General features: G+C 42.0%; 1 protein-coding gene across 4 annotated transcripts in view; it reads left to right on the top strand.

The window, feature by feature from the left end:
- Positions 1-13681: 13681 nt before the first annotated feature.
- Positions 13682-16218, top strand: part of EPS15 (epidermal growth factor receptor pathway substrate 15) — a 52127-nt gene continuing 49590 nt past the window's right edge. For 3 of the 4 annotated variants that reach the window (XM_030032936.1, XM_030032934.1, XM_041127987.1), the window contains exon 1: positions 14892-14939. In XM_030032936.1, coding sequence (XP_029888796.1) covers positions 14907-14939 — 33 coding nt within the window. In that variant the 5' untranslated portion in view covers positions 14892-14906. Of the gene's footprint in view, positions 13865-14891; positions 14940-16218 lie in introns of those variants that run through there. The other variant, XM_030032935.2, reaches the window with a different exon arrangement.

The following is a 16218-nucleotide window of genomic DNA, read 5'->3' as shown; positions in this document are numbered from 1 at the left end:
ATATCAGGGGTGATGTCTCAGACATTTAATCGCTACAGAGTCACGGCATTAAATTTACTCATTGCACTGAATTTCCAAAACATGAAGAGGACAATGGTTTTTTGCTTGTAGGTAGTGGACCAATCTTATACCCTGAGTATTTGTCTTGGCTGTGAAGTTAACTCAACTTGCAATTTCTTTGTGGTTTTCAGGTTGAATCCTGCATACCCACAAATCCTTAATTGTAGCATTGTAGTACTTTAAAGATTTCTGGGGATAATCAGTGCAATGTCAGCTGGTGCAGTGACTGTGTGAAGCATAGGCAATACTCTGCAGTGTAACTGATCTTAGTGGCACTTGACCGACTCAGGTGATGTCTGTCATTTCTGTTCCCAGTAGCAAGATGGGCATATTCTGTACCATGAATGCTCAGACAGTGTAATTACTTCTTGGAAATGTTTGATTTTTTCATGCACAGAGAAACTCTGCAGTATGCAATCTGTTATTCTCTGGGTTTTTTGAATGTACTGTGTCAGGATTCCTGATGTTAAGAAATTCAGACAGCTAGATACAAAGTTTGGGGAGATGGACAGATTGAAAGACAGACATATATGTACATAGATGTGTGTGTGCGCTCAGGAAAAAAATCCAGATGGAAAAAACTGGCATATCTGGGAAAATCAAGACATATGGTAGCTTTAAATCAGGTTTACTTTACAGTGAAGGCATTGCTTAAGGCATAATAATGCCAGCAGGAACAGTGCTTCCACTTAAGCAAGCCATGGACCAAGTGCTTGGCAGGGGGTCCTGTGGAAAGGCTAGGAAGTATTACAAGCTGGGGAGAACTTTCTGGTGGTTGTTCCTATATCAAGTTGTTTAAATGGGAAATCAGTAGACTTGATATTCCAGGCATTCTAAATTATTTATTTGTACTTAAGCCCTGCCAACCAAAGCATAAGTTAAAAAGGAATTTTGGTCTCTGAACCCTCAGGGCTTACATTTTCAAGCTTTTCTTGGCAACCTGAAGGCTAGAAAGGTCCTATATTTTGCTGCTTTTTTTAATTAAAGCTCAAATAAACCATGCAAGCTCTTAACTCCAGAGGCTGGAGCTTTATTGAAAAAAACAAATGAAAAATTGGAAAATATATGATAAAATCTTGGTAGCTGGTAAAACTGAATTTGTTTTCTAGAGCATGCCATATTTGAAAAGAATAAGTAGAAAGGCAGAAAATGAGAAAACAGCATCTTCCAAGCAGATAGGCCCTGTTTATGTAAAGTGGGACAAGGAAAACTTTTATCCCACTTCACTTTTACTTTTGGATGGCATTTGAATTGGCCTTGTGTGTTTGGCAGCTCATCTGTTGAGCCATCTGTTTCAAATTATGCATGCTCAGAGGGCACATTGCATCCAGGGATACAGTTCCCCCAAACACAAGAAATTTGAATTGGATTTGCAGTTTAGTGACCTGTAAACACGGATGTGCAATCACACATCTAAAGAAACTCTGTTTATTTTGGAGAAATTGAAGCATTCATATAGCTGGAGAAACCTGAGGCAGGTTATAAGTGGAAAGCCTTAGGCCGTATTCACTGGCCTGTGTCCCTTGTACAATGCTCAGGCAGTGCAAAATAAGAAAACCACCCAAGGTCTCTAGCTAGGAAATTTCTCTTTTAGGCTGAAAAGTTCTTAATGGACTAAAAGCTAATATAGTAACCAGTTTCACAGCCCATTTAAACAGTGTCTTAAAGGGATTGTAGGGTAGAGTAACTGCAATTTGTTAATGAATCATCTCCAGTCCCATCACAGTGTTAGAGGTGAACTGGGTAGTGAATCAGAATGCTATAACCAACTCTCTGAGAGCCTTTGTAAGGCAAGTACATCTTGGCTAGGAAAGAGGATTTGATCCATAAACTTCAATGGTGCATTAGGTACATTTTATATTATTTATGATATACTAGTAGCACTTAGCTTTTTCATATGTTATCTGCTTTGAACATACTTTTTTTTGGAAGAATATAGTGCTTGTTCCACCCCTCCCTATTCCTTCCTTTCCCCAGAACGCTGACTCAATTCCTTTTACTCTTTCAGTCAGCTTGCAGTTTTAGGCATTTCCTCATCCGGTTTTCAGTGGAACACATTACTTCCCTCTCATCAGCATTGTGCAGCTCTGTTGCAGCTGTTGAATAATATGCTGGCTGGAGATGGCAGAGATTTCTTTACAAGCAGTAGATACTGACATAAGACCATCTTCTCTTCATGGAATACACTGAAACTATGGACTTGGTTGGCAGTTGTGCAGTTGTGTATGAGAGAAGGAAATCTGGCTCACATAATGCAGTGATGGAAGTAATGGTAAATCTAGAACCAGCCAGGAGACTTGAAGGGGAAATGTAATTTTGTCATAGATTCTCTTTCTGGATTATTATATTTCCTTTTTATAGGTTTTCACATTAGCCAAAACCCCAGACTGTTTGCATTATCAGCAAAATTTGAGTCCTCTGGTGATGAGGATCAGACTTAAGTAATGTAGTTTATAATAAATTGTGAACAAAGTGTTGACCAAATGTAGATCTATTATATTGTTTGGGCAGACCTTATTCAATGTGCATGGAGAGTCTAATTATGCCATTAGGTTGAATGAGGTGCTTGGAAATATTTCTTCCTGCTAGAAGTAGCACACATAGTTCATTTAATCAAATAATTGTATATGCACAATTTGTACATCTAAAATTTTAGGAGTTTTACTTTTTGTAATATATTTAATCTGCTTATCTGATCAAAAATAGATCTTTATATTACATTGCTTACTCAAGTATTAAGTTGCATTACTTTTTAAATTAGCAACCCCAAAAGAGCTACAGGAATTAGTGAACATTATTTCAGCAGTGTTACAAAATTGAGGTACCTGAAAGAAAAAAAGTCTAATTTTGTTAGTAGAATAAATGTTTTTCTCCTAACAACAATTTGTTAAGTTGTTACAAAGCTACAAGGGCAGGGAACAGAACTGCAGATACGTGGAAAAATCAGGTGTATGATAATGGTAAAGGGGAGAGAGAGAGATTCTCTGCTGTTGTTAGAATCTGCCAAGGACGTAGGTGCTATGTTTTGGGCAAGAGAACTCTTTTAGACTCATGCCATCTGGCTGGCTTTTTTCTGTGCCAGTTGTTATATAGGCCAAGCCCCTGTCCTGCCTCTACCACATTTCTTGAAACAGGAATTACATTAAAAATAACAGTAATTCCCAGTTACCTGACTAGAAACATATCTATTAAGTGATTTAGAAACCCAAGGAAGCGATCCAAGCTTCTGTGCTTCTGTCGGAGACTTTGATCAACAATTTCCTCATCCATGTCCTGAAGCAGTTTTTGGATACTTTTCCCCTTTCAAGCTTCATTGGCAGCAAAAAAAGCCTGGCTGTAGGATCTGCTCCAATTTGCTGTCCAATGCACATGATATATGCAGTTAAAAAAAAACAAAACCCTCCACCACCACCACCCCCCCCCCCCAGGTCTTCTATCTCATTTTTTTAATTAGTAACTACTCTTTCTGAGACGCCATGCGTATCAGCTTTGATTCCTGTGCATTATTTTTGCAAAAGATGGAGATCTATCACACCAAGGTTTTTCAAAGCCTGTGTCTGTGTGACAATATTGGTAACTCACTTAATCCTTTAAATTATTCTGTAAATGCAAGTCTCAATCCTAGATTGAGGATAACTGTAAATTTTTAAGTTGTGATTGTAGGAACTCGATATACTGGAAGAAGGGATTTGAAATCATCAGAATTAGATACTATGTTGACTTCTATTTGAATACAATAAACTTTGTGATATCATCCAGGCCTGTCACAAACTTTTGTTGTTTAGTTAACAGACATCTTGCATACCTGAGAATCCCAACTACAAAAATAAGGATACTGAAAAGCAAGAATAAACAGCAGATACCTGTATTTATAAATACAACAGTATAGGTTTTCTTGACCTTGATCTGTACAAGGTACCTGTATGGTTTGTATTTTTGGGCTTACAGTTGTGCCAGCTAGCTAATGGATTTGTTCTGTAGTCGCATGTAGGAGACCCACAGCTAATTTTTAGCCTTGGATTTATTCCCTACTCAGGAGAATTGGAGTTAAATTAAGTAACTCATCTATTACTCATCATATTCATCTTACAGTTAACTAAATAGGTCTGCTGATGATTTTGAAGTATTTTTTTTCTCATGCTCATTTGTATATATATAACTTACCGTCATCTAATGCTATCACAAGGAAAGGAGACAGAAATTCATTAAATAATTTTTTACCAATATTTCTCTAAGGAAAATCACTAGGGTAAACTGGATTTGAACAGGAACAAATTATATGTCTTCAGTAAACAGGAAGAGACTGACAAGAATGTTTCTGTTTTGGATGTAATCTGAATGCCTTTTGAATCATGGAGATTCTTTTAGGGAGAAAACATCCTCTGTTTCTGCAAAACTCATTTAGCTATCTGATCTTATCTAGCTTATATGGCTTCTTCCTCTGTCTTACACCTAAAACCTTGATACTTTCCTCTTTTGGACCTCAGTGTTCTTTGTGTCATTTTTATACATCATATGTATTTGTCTTGTGAGCACCTTGGGCCGTTCCTCCTTCTAAAGAAGGATAAATTTGTTTGTCATGTTCACACAAATTAAACTGATATGAGAATCTGAAAAATCTGTCTGGTTTGATACTTGTGCATCATCATCAGTAATTTTGGTAATCTGATATAGATATTTAAGTATAAATATACTGATACATTCTTCAATTGCTTCTCAGCTTTTGTGCATCTCATTTAAATTAATATTACCAATAGCAGTGGGAGTTAACTCAGCTTGTCTTTCAGATTCTGGGGTGCAATTTTGAGGCCTGAATATATTTAAATGTAATTTTATTTGTAAACAGAGTTTACAAAGTTTGATTGAAAAGCTGTTGTGAAACTACTGAAATCCACGATGTAGTTTTCACTGTCACAGTGATTCTTACACTGGAAGTATTTTCCATGGCTGCTTTAATTGCTACTAAAACTCAAAAACCCCTTTTTTATGAATGGTCACTGGACTTCTGTAGCTACATCTGTTGAACACAACAGGTGAAGCTGATGAAATATCTTTTATTACAGATAATAGGAAAGAAACATAAGGTGACACAGAGGTAAGCAAGTCCTTGCCAGCTGATGGAGTTCAAATTCAATTAATGCTCTTTTGCATCTGATCAGTCACGGGCACACCTTAAACAGTTCCATCAAGGCTGAATCACTGCTGCATTGCTTCTGCAACTTAATCTTAAAAAAACCCCCAAAACCAAAGAAACAAACAGAAAACAAATCAGTCATTAAGCAAATAATTTGGTCACCTTTAAGGATATTTCATGTTTCAATTGCATTGTGAGTGCAAACCAAACAAGAACATATGTTAAATTGTGAACTATTCAGTGCACCCGCACTTTACAGCAATGAGATAATATTCAGTCTTTGATATTTAGCAGTAATATTTATTGTATGGGTTTAAAACATTTTTCATAAAGGAAAATATTTTAGGTGCTATCTCATCAGTCAAGTTACATTAGTATTATTGATAGTATCAAACTGATTTAGAAGAATGAAAATATTTAATTACACGTCAACAGTTCAGGAGTCCAGAAAACAAAAGAGAGGTTTTAAGGCAACATTCCTCAGTTTTACATGTTGACACCAGTGGGATTGTATGTTTTGCACTTAAAGGAACATTTTGCCTGCCGGTGTTGTGCAATAGTTGGCTGAGCAACAGAACGGATTCCTCTCCCTGCTACAGAGCTGCAAATCAAAAATAATCCCACATGGTAGTTTCTCATTTGTTGACATACAGCAGGATTGTGGTTCTGAGAAGGGGGAGTGCAGCAGAAAGAGTATCTGTAGAGATTCCTACACGGTCACACCAAATTCCTTCTGTCTGCAGAAAGAACGCTGCAGTATGGTATCTGATAGCTTTCACAAAGTGCAACCTGCAGTTTCCCTTACAGCGCACAGGACTGATACAGATCATAGAATCGTTTAGGTTGGAAAAGACCTTTAAGATCATCGAGTCCAACCCGTCAACCATGCCCACTAAACCATGTCCTGAAGTGCCTTGTCTATGTGCTTTTTCAATACCTCCAGGGATGGTGACTCATCCACTTCCCTGGGCAGCCTGTTCCAATGTCTGACAACCCTTTCAGTAAAGAAATTTTTCCTAATATTCAATCCAATAGATATAGGGAAGTAATGCTTTGCTCTTGCTTCTCACTATCTTTGTCAATAATTTGTGATCTTTTCTATAGCAACGAAGGCATCAAAACACATATTTTAGTTAGCAAAGTTTTAAATGTGGCTTAATCATGGTTGAATCATCTCTGTCCTTGTCTACTCTGAGGGCAAAGTCATTAACACCTTTTCAAATATGATTGATTTTCCACTATTGTTAAGGCTTTTGACTCATCTCCTCACTGTACCTTTGGCAGTCACAGTACCATAACCCAGCTTAGATCTCTGTCACCAGTGGTCTTGTCACTGCAGTTCACATATATGAGAGAGGTTATTGCCGAAACCAAGCAGAATATGGTATAAATTTAGGAAAGTTTTTAACTACTAGCGTAAAATTAAACACGACTATTGTGTTGTCCTGAATAAGGATGAATTTAAACGCGTGTTTTAAGTGTTTTGCTGTGTTAGTACCTGAATCGTTGCTTAGCTTGAAGACTGGGTTGCAGGTAGTAGGTTAATGTGATTTGGGAAAGTTAGGGTTTTTGTCTCATGACCAACATTATTGCATCGGTGTTATTTTATTTCCATAATTTCCAAACCATTTTGACATTGTTATGATTGTAATTAAGACTAGATGAAAATGAAAGAAAATTGAAAAGCTAAGAATATATAAGAAGATAAAAAGAATTAGGAGAACAAAAAAGGAAAGTCTCAAGAAGAAACACTTGCTAGTATCAAGATCTACAGTAACACCATAAAAATGACATCATGCCATAAATAGTCATGAGTTTATCTTAAAGACAAACCATTTCATGAGAAGAAAAAAATTCAAATGGTCAATAACTGTTCTTTTACCTAATCACTTCATGTATCTTTTAATTCTGAAATGAATTAATAATCTTTGTGAAGTGCAGAGTGAATTAGTTCTAGGTTAGGGGAATGCTGGGAATTCAGTGTGTAGATTTTTTTGGTAAATATTTTCTATTTACTTAAAACATAATAGACTTGTAATTGTTTCAGAAAGGCGAGCCATGCATTCCCTGGATTTGTAGTATAGATAACATGCCTAAGGAAAAAGGGAACAGAAGAAACTGTTCGCAGAAGCCTTTCTGCCTGCTACTTTGTAAACATACTAGTTTTCAGGCCTCATTTTGGTCAAATATACAATTCACATTACAATATTGATGTGTTTAATTTATAATGAAGACTGTTGCTGTTTCAGCAGTGGTATTGCTTGTTCTATTTCTGTCAGAGTGCTGTCCCACAAACGGCGTTCATTTACCCGGTGTGCAAGCCAACAACGCACAGAGTTGAGGCATTTTCAAATTAATTTCATTGTTGTGCATGAATGGGTGCCTGTCTCAAGATGGCACACTGTTGTCTCAAAAATTCTCACATTTATACACTTAACTAATACATAGTCATTGTTATTTTCCTTAATGATTGGTTCTTTCTTCTTCGCCCCTCATGTAAATTAGTGCACAGACTCTGTCTTCTTCCTTCATTGTCTTCTTTTGAGTAGGTGGTATCATTTGAGTAGGTGGTCAATGAGTCGGTGATTGCAATCTCCCCCTCTAGGAATTACCTTTTGCCTACTTCTTCCCTAATCTTGGTAGTTCCAAGCGGTTCTTCAAGGTTTATTGACCAGACTACAATCCATTACCTTTTCTGACATAAAGACCCATTGTCTAGTAGTTAGTTCCTAAACCCTAAATCATGTCTAGTTATTGTTTCCCTATTTTAAATATTAACTGATGGGGGCTGTACACAGGATGTTAGCAGCTCCCTGGTTATTTCAAACATATTATACATATGAATTGATAACAAGAGTATGTATTAAGCTGTACAAGGAATGGCTAAATCTCCAACTGCTATAGTAGCTGGACATCATGTCAAATTAGTGCCTATTGAAGATTTTTCTGGGTTTCAAACATGATATTGAACTAAAAATTAAATCCTATGTGAAAAATGTCACTCTACTGTGTGTCATCCATCTAGTTTATAAAGAGGTCAAATTGGCCTGTTGTATATATTTACATTTTCTCTAATTCTTTTGGGGCGTGAGGTATAGCTCCATGAAATTGGCTCATACAAATTAGTTGGAGAAAATATGCTTAACAGTCTTAATGAAAAGATAAATTGTTTATGTTTTAAAATGGTATAGATGGGACTGTAGTGCTGCATTTATTTTAAATTTGCCAACACTTCCATCAAAAGTAATTGTTTTTAAGACATTCACTCTAGCATTATTCAGGTTATTATCAACTGTAACATTCCAATCTCAATGAAAATTCAAGATTGTTCTTTCTAATTATCACAGTTCAAAAACAGTTTTGCCCTTTGGGATTCTGAATATTTGCAATATAAATAACATCATTTTACAAAAACAAATTATTCCATACCTTACTCTGCTTCTATGTGACATAAGACTGCCAGATGAAGAAATTAAATTCAGATATATTCAAGTGTTTTTGAACATCTGAACAGAAAACACTGTTCAGATAAAGAAATATGCAAAGATACCTTAATATCCTAATTTGTGCTTCTTTAATACTGCTACAGTTTTGTATAAATTTGATCACCCCACCACCCACTTTAAAAGAGCACAGCACAAGAGGAATTAGCAGATTATTCCCATGCAGTTTTCATAATGATCAGTGTACATACTCTAGTAACTAGACATCCTCCTAGAAGATAGACTGTAAGACTCACATATTACAGGTTTTATGCAAAAAATTAACAGATCTCTGTGGAAGATCTGATGAAGACGGTCAGGCTAGATTACTGTAATGATCTCTTGTGGCCTTAAAACATATCAGCCTATCAGTAACCCTACATCTAGAAAACCTGCAGCTGCATAAAATGTAAAGAGTACATAAAGCATATCCTGCAGTGTATTTCTAGTTAAAGGCACGCCTGCAGTTGTGACTTCCTAAAACAACTTGTGTCACTAGTCCTGGAAAGTATTCTGAGATTTCTGATAAAAGGTACCTTCAGTCCAAAAGGTCATCAAAGTTTTGTAGGATGATCTTCCTCATGTCTCAGGAGGAATCTCTCAATAATCTAAGTGTGGGAAAATGCTGTTTTGTATCAGGAGCATGGCTGTTGCTTGGCTTTCTGAAACCTGTGCAAGATAAGACAGTCTTTGTTTGCCTGTGAGCTGGTTCCCTTGCATTTCATCTTTGATCAGAGAACAGTAATTATTTTTTTTGCCAGGATTATGTGTGTTCATGGACATGGTTCCTTTTGTTCTGTAAAACTCAAAATGGTTTAATCCTTCTGATATTTAGATCCTTAATTCTGTATGTGTAATACTGGAGCTACTAATCTGCTTTGCACTGAAATTTCAGAAAGCTGGATACGTCATTTTATGTTCAGGTATGCAGGAGGCAGGAGTGAGTCATTCCTCTAGTCGGCCTCCTGAGCGTTCATGAGTTGTAATAATACTTTTCCTAGAACGAGCAGAACAAGTCATACTAAATACCTACATGTTGTTTTGGAAAAAAATAATGGGCTTCCTGTGTGCTGATCCATAATGTAAACAAAGCTATAATAAAGGAAGGGATGGACACTTAAAATGTTATTTCCAGGGAGACCAGTGGATATGATTGAAATGTTACTAGCTTTACTAACAAAGATATTTGGTGTTCATAAGAGATTTATAAAACACAGAGGTCATGAGTGTCTGATTCTGACTTGTGTAAGACCTTTCTACGCTGTCTTGCTGCAGCACAGGTTTCAAATTCAAGTCAACAGTACTAAAACAAGTCACTTTATATACTTACACAGTATCTTACAATGGGGATTTGCACCAAAATGGTTATGCTGTTGTTATGGTAGCTGCACTGGTGCAAGCCCCACTCTTCACAAGCCATTTGGCTGGTTTTGATTTATTAGTAGTCACTTGTTTGTCCAGTGTAGACTGAACCTTGTGCATTGTACTTCTAAACAAACAATAAAGAACACTGAGGTCTGCTACCCATTTGCCAAAATGTCAGTACTTGGAATCATAGAAAATCCTATTATACTTACAAGTAATAGCATGCGAATACTGTTCTCCATGTCTTTTTGTTACCAAAAGTGTCCTGTACTAGAGGATCTTGTGACAAATAGATCAACATATAGCAGTTATGGAGCAGATTACAGATAAACACATTTCCTGCAGGGGAATTCATGTTGAATGTGAGAAGATAAAAAATGAAACTGTTAAGTTTTTACCTAGTTCATTGACCTTTTGACTTTCTTACGTTCTTAACAAGCCTTCCCAAAAACCCAGCACACAATCCTACCACCCCTTCAACATCTACACAATTCTCACTGCAGGAGATACTGCAAAAGGCCAAGATTCATGGGGTCAGCAAAGGGAGAGACAGAAAAACTTTCCACTGAGGAGCAAATAAGAGGAGAGGTACATTTGGTAAGTCCCCCAGTTCCAGGTTTCCAGAGGTCTTCTACCCTAGCCAAGCCCTAGTGAGCTGCTTGTGGCTAAGCCAAGAAAGTAGTTGGAGGGCATTGTTTTGCAAACCTGCCAACGGTTTCGGGTAAATTTTAGTAGCCCTAATTTTTCTCTTGACAGAAATTACATGTGAAGTCCAGTTTTATGACCCTATGTCAGGAGATGACATTTCAATTCCACCTTAGAAGCAGATATTTCCTTCTGGGAGCTGTCATTCTAGAGTCATACAAAGCTGCAGTACAACGATTCATTGTCACCAGGCTGTCAAGCGCTGTTGTAATTATTATAGAGATGTCTGAGGCTGTGAGCTAGTTGTTTTAACTCAGGTGGTTGGAGGCATCCAGCACAATGTTTGTCTGTGGGAGGCACAGAAAGCACAACAGAAAAGATCCACGTGACCACACCAATCCAGCGTTAATTGAATGGAACTCATTATTATTTTAATTTGCAGAGGCCACAGTGGTTACCTTGAGCGATTCTTGCACTCTGACTGTGGAGTGGTCATGCATGAATGACCACGTGTTTTTAAAGTCCGTCCACCTCTCAGAGGAGCCAAGCGTGCTATATGCGTGGCCAGGGCACGAAGGCACGTAACCACGTACCTGGCGCTGCCTGCTAGTTCCTAAGCAGCAAGTGCAACTCGTAGTCATCTGCTGCTGCTTCAGAGAGTTCAACAGCAGCATGAAAAGGCTGTCTGGATCAGCAAACTGCTGTGCGCTTCACAGTTTGGGGGTGCAAAACAGTGGGTTTTGTTGTTTATTTTCTGACCCAGAGGCTTCAGGAAGGTCAGGCCCTCAGAGGCAGTCATTCGGCCAGAGCTGACATACCTCCTGGACAGCACATTCTGCTCAGAGGGGGACATGGGACCTTTAATCATGCTCTGGGTGAGGCTGCCCTGCGCGAAGGGCTCCGCTGGGAGAGGCAAGTACCCCGTACAAATCCCTGGTGTTCCTTGACTCAACAGCCTTATTTCAGTAGCCTCGCCGCAGCTGTGGGTCTACTCCTGGACCAGATGGGAAACACTTGATGCAATACACAGCAGAGAGAAAGGGAACAGCCGCGAGAACACATCTGCCGAGTCAGATAGCCTGCCCACAAAATCCTGCTCACGACAGCTTTCAACATCAAGCCTCTAACTCCAGAGCCAGGTCCCGTTACCCTGTTTTGTATTTTCCTTCTGTTTGCAATGAGAAGACATCAGCCTGGGTGTAACCTCTCTCCTGAGAGGCCACCAGTCTGCTGCCAAGCTGTAGCTCTTCTCCTCGCAGGGGGAGAGGAGACTGAGAGAAGGAGAAAACAATTGACAGAGCAAAGGGCATCCATGCGAGATCATAGCAGCTAACAGAAACCCCGGCCCTCCAAATCTCTACCGAGGGGCCCCCTCCCAAATATTAATGGGCTCAAATACTGCCGTCCCCAGGGGACACAGCTGTAGTTTTACAATCTTCCGGTTTAATTTCCAGGTATTAATTATTGTGGGGTAGTATTCCAATTTTAATCAAAGAAGAAAAAATCAACCTAGAAATATAATAGCCTGTGCTATTTTCTAGGAGTTTTACTTAGGAGGAAATGAGTGTGAGGTTGGAGCAGAGGTCTAACAGTGAGCATGTGAATGGTGTGAATATTTTTATATCTGTTCTGTTTGCTTTTTGTATTCTTCCCCTCCATATCTTCTTTTTCTTGCTGAAACAATGACTGAGGAACAGGTCGGTAAAGCAGAGCTTCTATAAAACCTTTATTAGAGAATAGGTGGGAAGGAGGGATCCCACATGTTTCATGACAGATGATGAGGAACAGCAGCTCAGAATGACTGCCAGCTGAGGAATGACAGGATGCAGAGGTGGGGCATGAGGGTTAGCACAAGCATGAAACTGAGCTGAAGAGTACAAAAAAATGCAGAGTGGTAGAAAATTAAGAACAGAGAAAGAAAACAAAGCACATTGTGAAACCTTTCCAATAATCAAGTATGACCCCAGGTAGTTTCCTCTTATTGGTCCAAATGTGTATTTCAAGTTTAAATTTGTGCCTAATCCATCTTGGTCTAAAGGAAAAAAACAGGAATGTTTTCCCTCCACCCTCAGTGACCGATGCACAACGCGGTAGCGCAGAGAGCTCGGAACAGTAGTTGAAATAGCCAGTGTGTGGGAGTGAGCAGGTACAGAAGGGTCCGTTCGTGCTCTCCTGTTCCCTCGCTCCGTTGTGGCAGAGGGAAATTCGCCTGGGTGAAGCCGGAGCCCCAAGCGGGAGAAAGAGCGGGAAAATAAAGCGGTGACACGAGTATCGCTTCCAGCCAGTTTGTACACAATCGTTTCTCATGGGTTAGGAGAACGCGGTGCAGGTGGCTTCCCACTCCAGCTCGCTCCTCTTTCTCTTGCTGCCTACGTCGTCTCACAGTTTCTCCTGTCGTAAGGGCTGCTCGTCCCTTTTCTGCTTTTCCCCTCGCAGAAGACCCACCGTTCCCCGTACTGTTCCGCCGAGCACGAACAGTCTGACTGGGAGATGGACGTATACAACCCAGAGCTGCCGGGGCAGACGTGTCGCTCCCCGTGAGCGGAGGGGTCTGGGGCAGAGAGGCAAGAGGCCGAGCCCAGGGCTGCCCCTCGCCGCTGCCGAGCCGGGGGAGGATGTGTCGGGTCAGCACATCCTGCTGGGCTCACGGGCTGCTTCCTCCTGGGCCCTGTGCCCAATTCTGTTGCAACCGAGCCCAGACCTGATGCACCTCCCGTTCTGGGACTTCCCCCACCTGTGTCACGACTTAAACTGGGGGACTGTACCCGTTCAAAATGCTCGAAGCATCTCCCGCAGAAGCAGGGCCGACGGAGAAGGTAAGGGACGGGCTAGGCACCGGCGGCGGGGAACGTCGGGCCACCGTGTCAGGCCAAGAACTCCGGCTCCGGGTTTTTGTTGCAGCTGCCTCGAGTGGGCTCGGGCTCCGGCTCCGGCTCCGGCTCCGGCGAGCGCGCTCCGGCGCCCGGTTTTGCTTGCGGCGCCCGCTGCCGTGTGCTAGCGGAGGAGGCCCCGGCTCCGGCCGTCGGGCGGGCGGGGATCCGGTGCCGGGTTTTGGCCGGGGCCGGCTGGGGAAGTTGCCGAAGTTGGGCCGTGAGTGCCGGGGCCGCGGCGCGTCCTTCCTGCGGCCCGGCCGGTGCATGATGGAAGCAGCATGGCCGCCCACCTCTCCCTGACACAGGTACCTCCCGCCGGCCTCCGCGCGGGGAGGGGGGCTCCCCACTCCTGCCCGCCCGCTCGCCTCCCTCTGCCGGCGGGCTCCGGGGCCTGGCGCCTCCCGGGCGGGGGGCGGTGTTGGGGACAGGAGCCGGGGCCTGGGGCTGAGCCGCTCCCGCCGCGCTGAGGCGGGCGGCGGGTCCGCCTCGACGCCGCTGGGGAGCGGCTGGGCGCTCCCCGGAGGGCCCCGTGGCGGCGCGGCTTTGTGTGCCCGCCGCCGCCGCCGCCCCTCAGCCCTGCCCCGCCGCGCTAACGGCCGCGCTAACGGCCGCCGGCGCTGTCAGGTGGCGGCTGAGGGGGGGCGGGGGCGGCGTGTGTCTGTGGGAGAGCCCCGAGCCGCGACCCGGGGCCGCCGCGGGCGTGAAACGAGATCCCGCCCGGCCGCAGGTGCCTCTGCCCGGGGCCGGGAGCCGGCCTGCCGGAGCCGCGGTCGTTCCCCCGGCCGGGAAGCGGCCCCTCCGGGCGGGCAGCGCCGCGGTCGCGCCCGGCAGCCCGCAGAGGTCTGGGCTGCGGCGGCCGTAATCGCGGCTGGTCTTTTGTCTTCTCTAAAGACACAGGACGCCTGGTTTAAACAGCAAAATAAACCCCCCAAAACCCCGCCCCGTAGATTTGGAAGGCGGGTGGTGAACTCGGAGCCTCGGAGAGGGTTTGAAACGCGATAGCCCTGGGCTAGGTAACCGTGCCCCGGTGCCGGTGCGGGCAGCCGCCGGCCCTGCCTGCCTCCCCGCTCGCTTCCCGGAGCTCTGCGGCTGACAGCACGGGGAGGAACGGGATCGAGGGATTCTCTGGCGGTACACCAGCGTCAGCCTGTTAACGGGCAGCGTGCAAGAAGATTAGCTCGGAAGGGAGAGCTTAATTTCTTGGTTTAACTGAAACTTAGCTCCGAAGGTTATCGCTTGGAAGTCATTTTACGTTTTTGGTGGGCCCCATGGTGTGGGGACACCATTTTTGTATACTGCCTGTACAGGTCCCTGATAGTGAAGAGCTTTGCAGGTGAGGGTCTTAAAATGTGGAGAATCGTGGCACCATTTCATGCTCAGGTGATCTCACTTTGCCTAAATTGTTGCTTGCATTTTTTTCCTGATGGTAGCAGAATTGCTTCATACAAGTAATTCTGTACTGTTAGGGCTATGTCTTATTTATTCCCCAGAGATTTCATAGCTAATAAACTGCACTTTTTGTTACTTTTTTGTTTCATTTGGCAGTGACATGAGAAATTTGCATTCCTACCTGACATAAGCCTGAGGCAGGGCTATTGGTGCACGTTCTCCTGGCTTGGGATGTTTCAATCTGATAATTAATTGTCACATTTACAGAAAGTAAAGCTGGTAAATAAGCGTGAATCACTTAAGCACATAGAAGTAAACTTAAAAAGTTGGCCTTTTTAAGTTTACTTAAAGCCTACTCGATTTGCAGTTACTCACTCATGTAGTTGACTTTTGAGAAAATCATCAACTATTTCAAGGAAAGAAAGGAGGATAGTTCACTGAAAAGATGAACTTCAAATATGTGGAGAAAATAAACATGTCTAAAGATACATAGTTACAAAGTATAGTACCTTCTGTGAAAGCTAGCTTTGATATTAAAAAATGTTAGGTTAGCTTTTTCTGTGTCTCTTTTTCAACAGTCTTCAAGCAAAAGAAAAAAGTTTAGAACATCTCCTTACTGAAGAGGAAAAGAGTTTTCATAGACCAGCAGCCTTCATTCTGTTGGTCTAAAGGCATGGGCTCTTCTGGCTCTTTATCTGGGGAGAGGGAAGGAGTGTCTGCTCTGGTGTGTTCTACAGCAAGACATTATTGCTTACAGGCAATGTAATCCTTTCATTGTAGAATTTATTTACTTTTTTGGTCCCACGGAAGGGGAACTAAATAAAAACACGATAATGTTGACAGAAGCAGAAAAATCACCAGTATCCTTAAAACTATTGTGACTACAGCTTACATCAGTGGTTAAATTGAGGAAGCTATTTCTGTTGTTGTTGACCATTTGTGTGGGGATTTCTTTTTTGTTGTTTGTTTGTTTTTTCTTCTTGCATTGCATAAGAATCATCTTAGAAAGTCAAGCAAGCCTAAAGATAATTTCTTCAATATAAGTTCTAACTTCTGGAATTCCAGGGTTATGAAAAGTCATAACAAATTAAGTGTTCTAAATCTGTTTAGATGAGCATGAGGAAGTGAAAATGACAGTATAGGGGGTGGGGGGGTACAGTTACCCGCTGCAGTTAGATCAGTTACTAACACCAGCAATAAAAAGTACGCAGATCGTTACTTTTTGCTGTAGACCACGTGCAGATAATAAGAGGCATATTAACCTGCAGTC

The sequence above is a fragment of the Aquila chrysaetos genome, chromosome 12 (genome assembly GCF_900496995.4).
Source record: "Aquila chrysaetos chrysaetos chromosome 12, bAquChr1.4, whole genome shotgun sequence".
Lineage (NCBI taxonomy): Eukaryota > Metazoa > Chordata > Aves > Accipitriformes > Accipitridae > Aquila > Aquila chrysaetos.
Note: the sequence above shows the minus strand (reverse complement) of the source record. Positions and strands in the feature narration are given on the sequence as shown.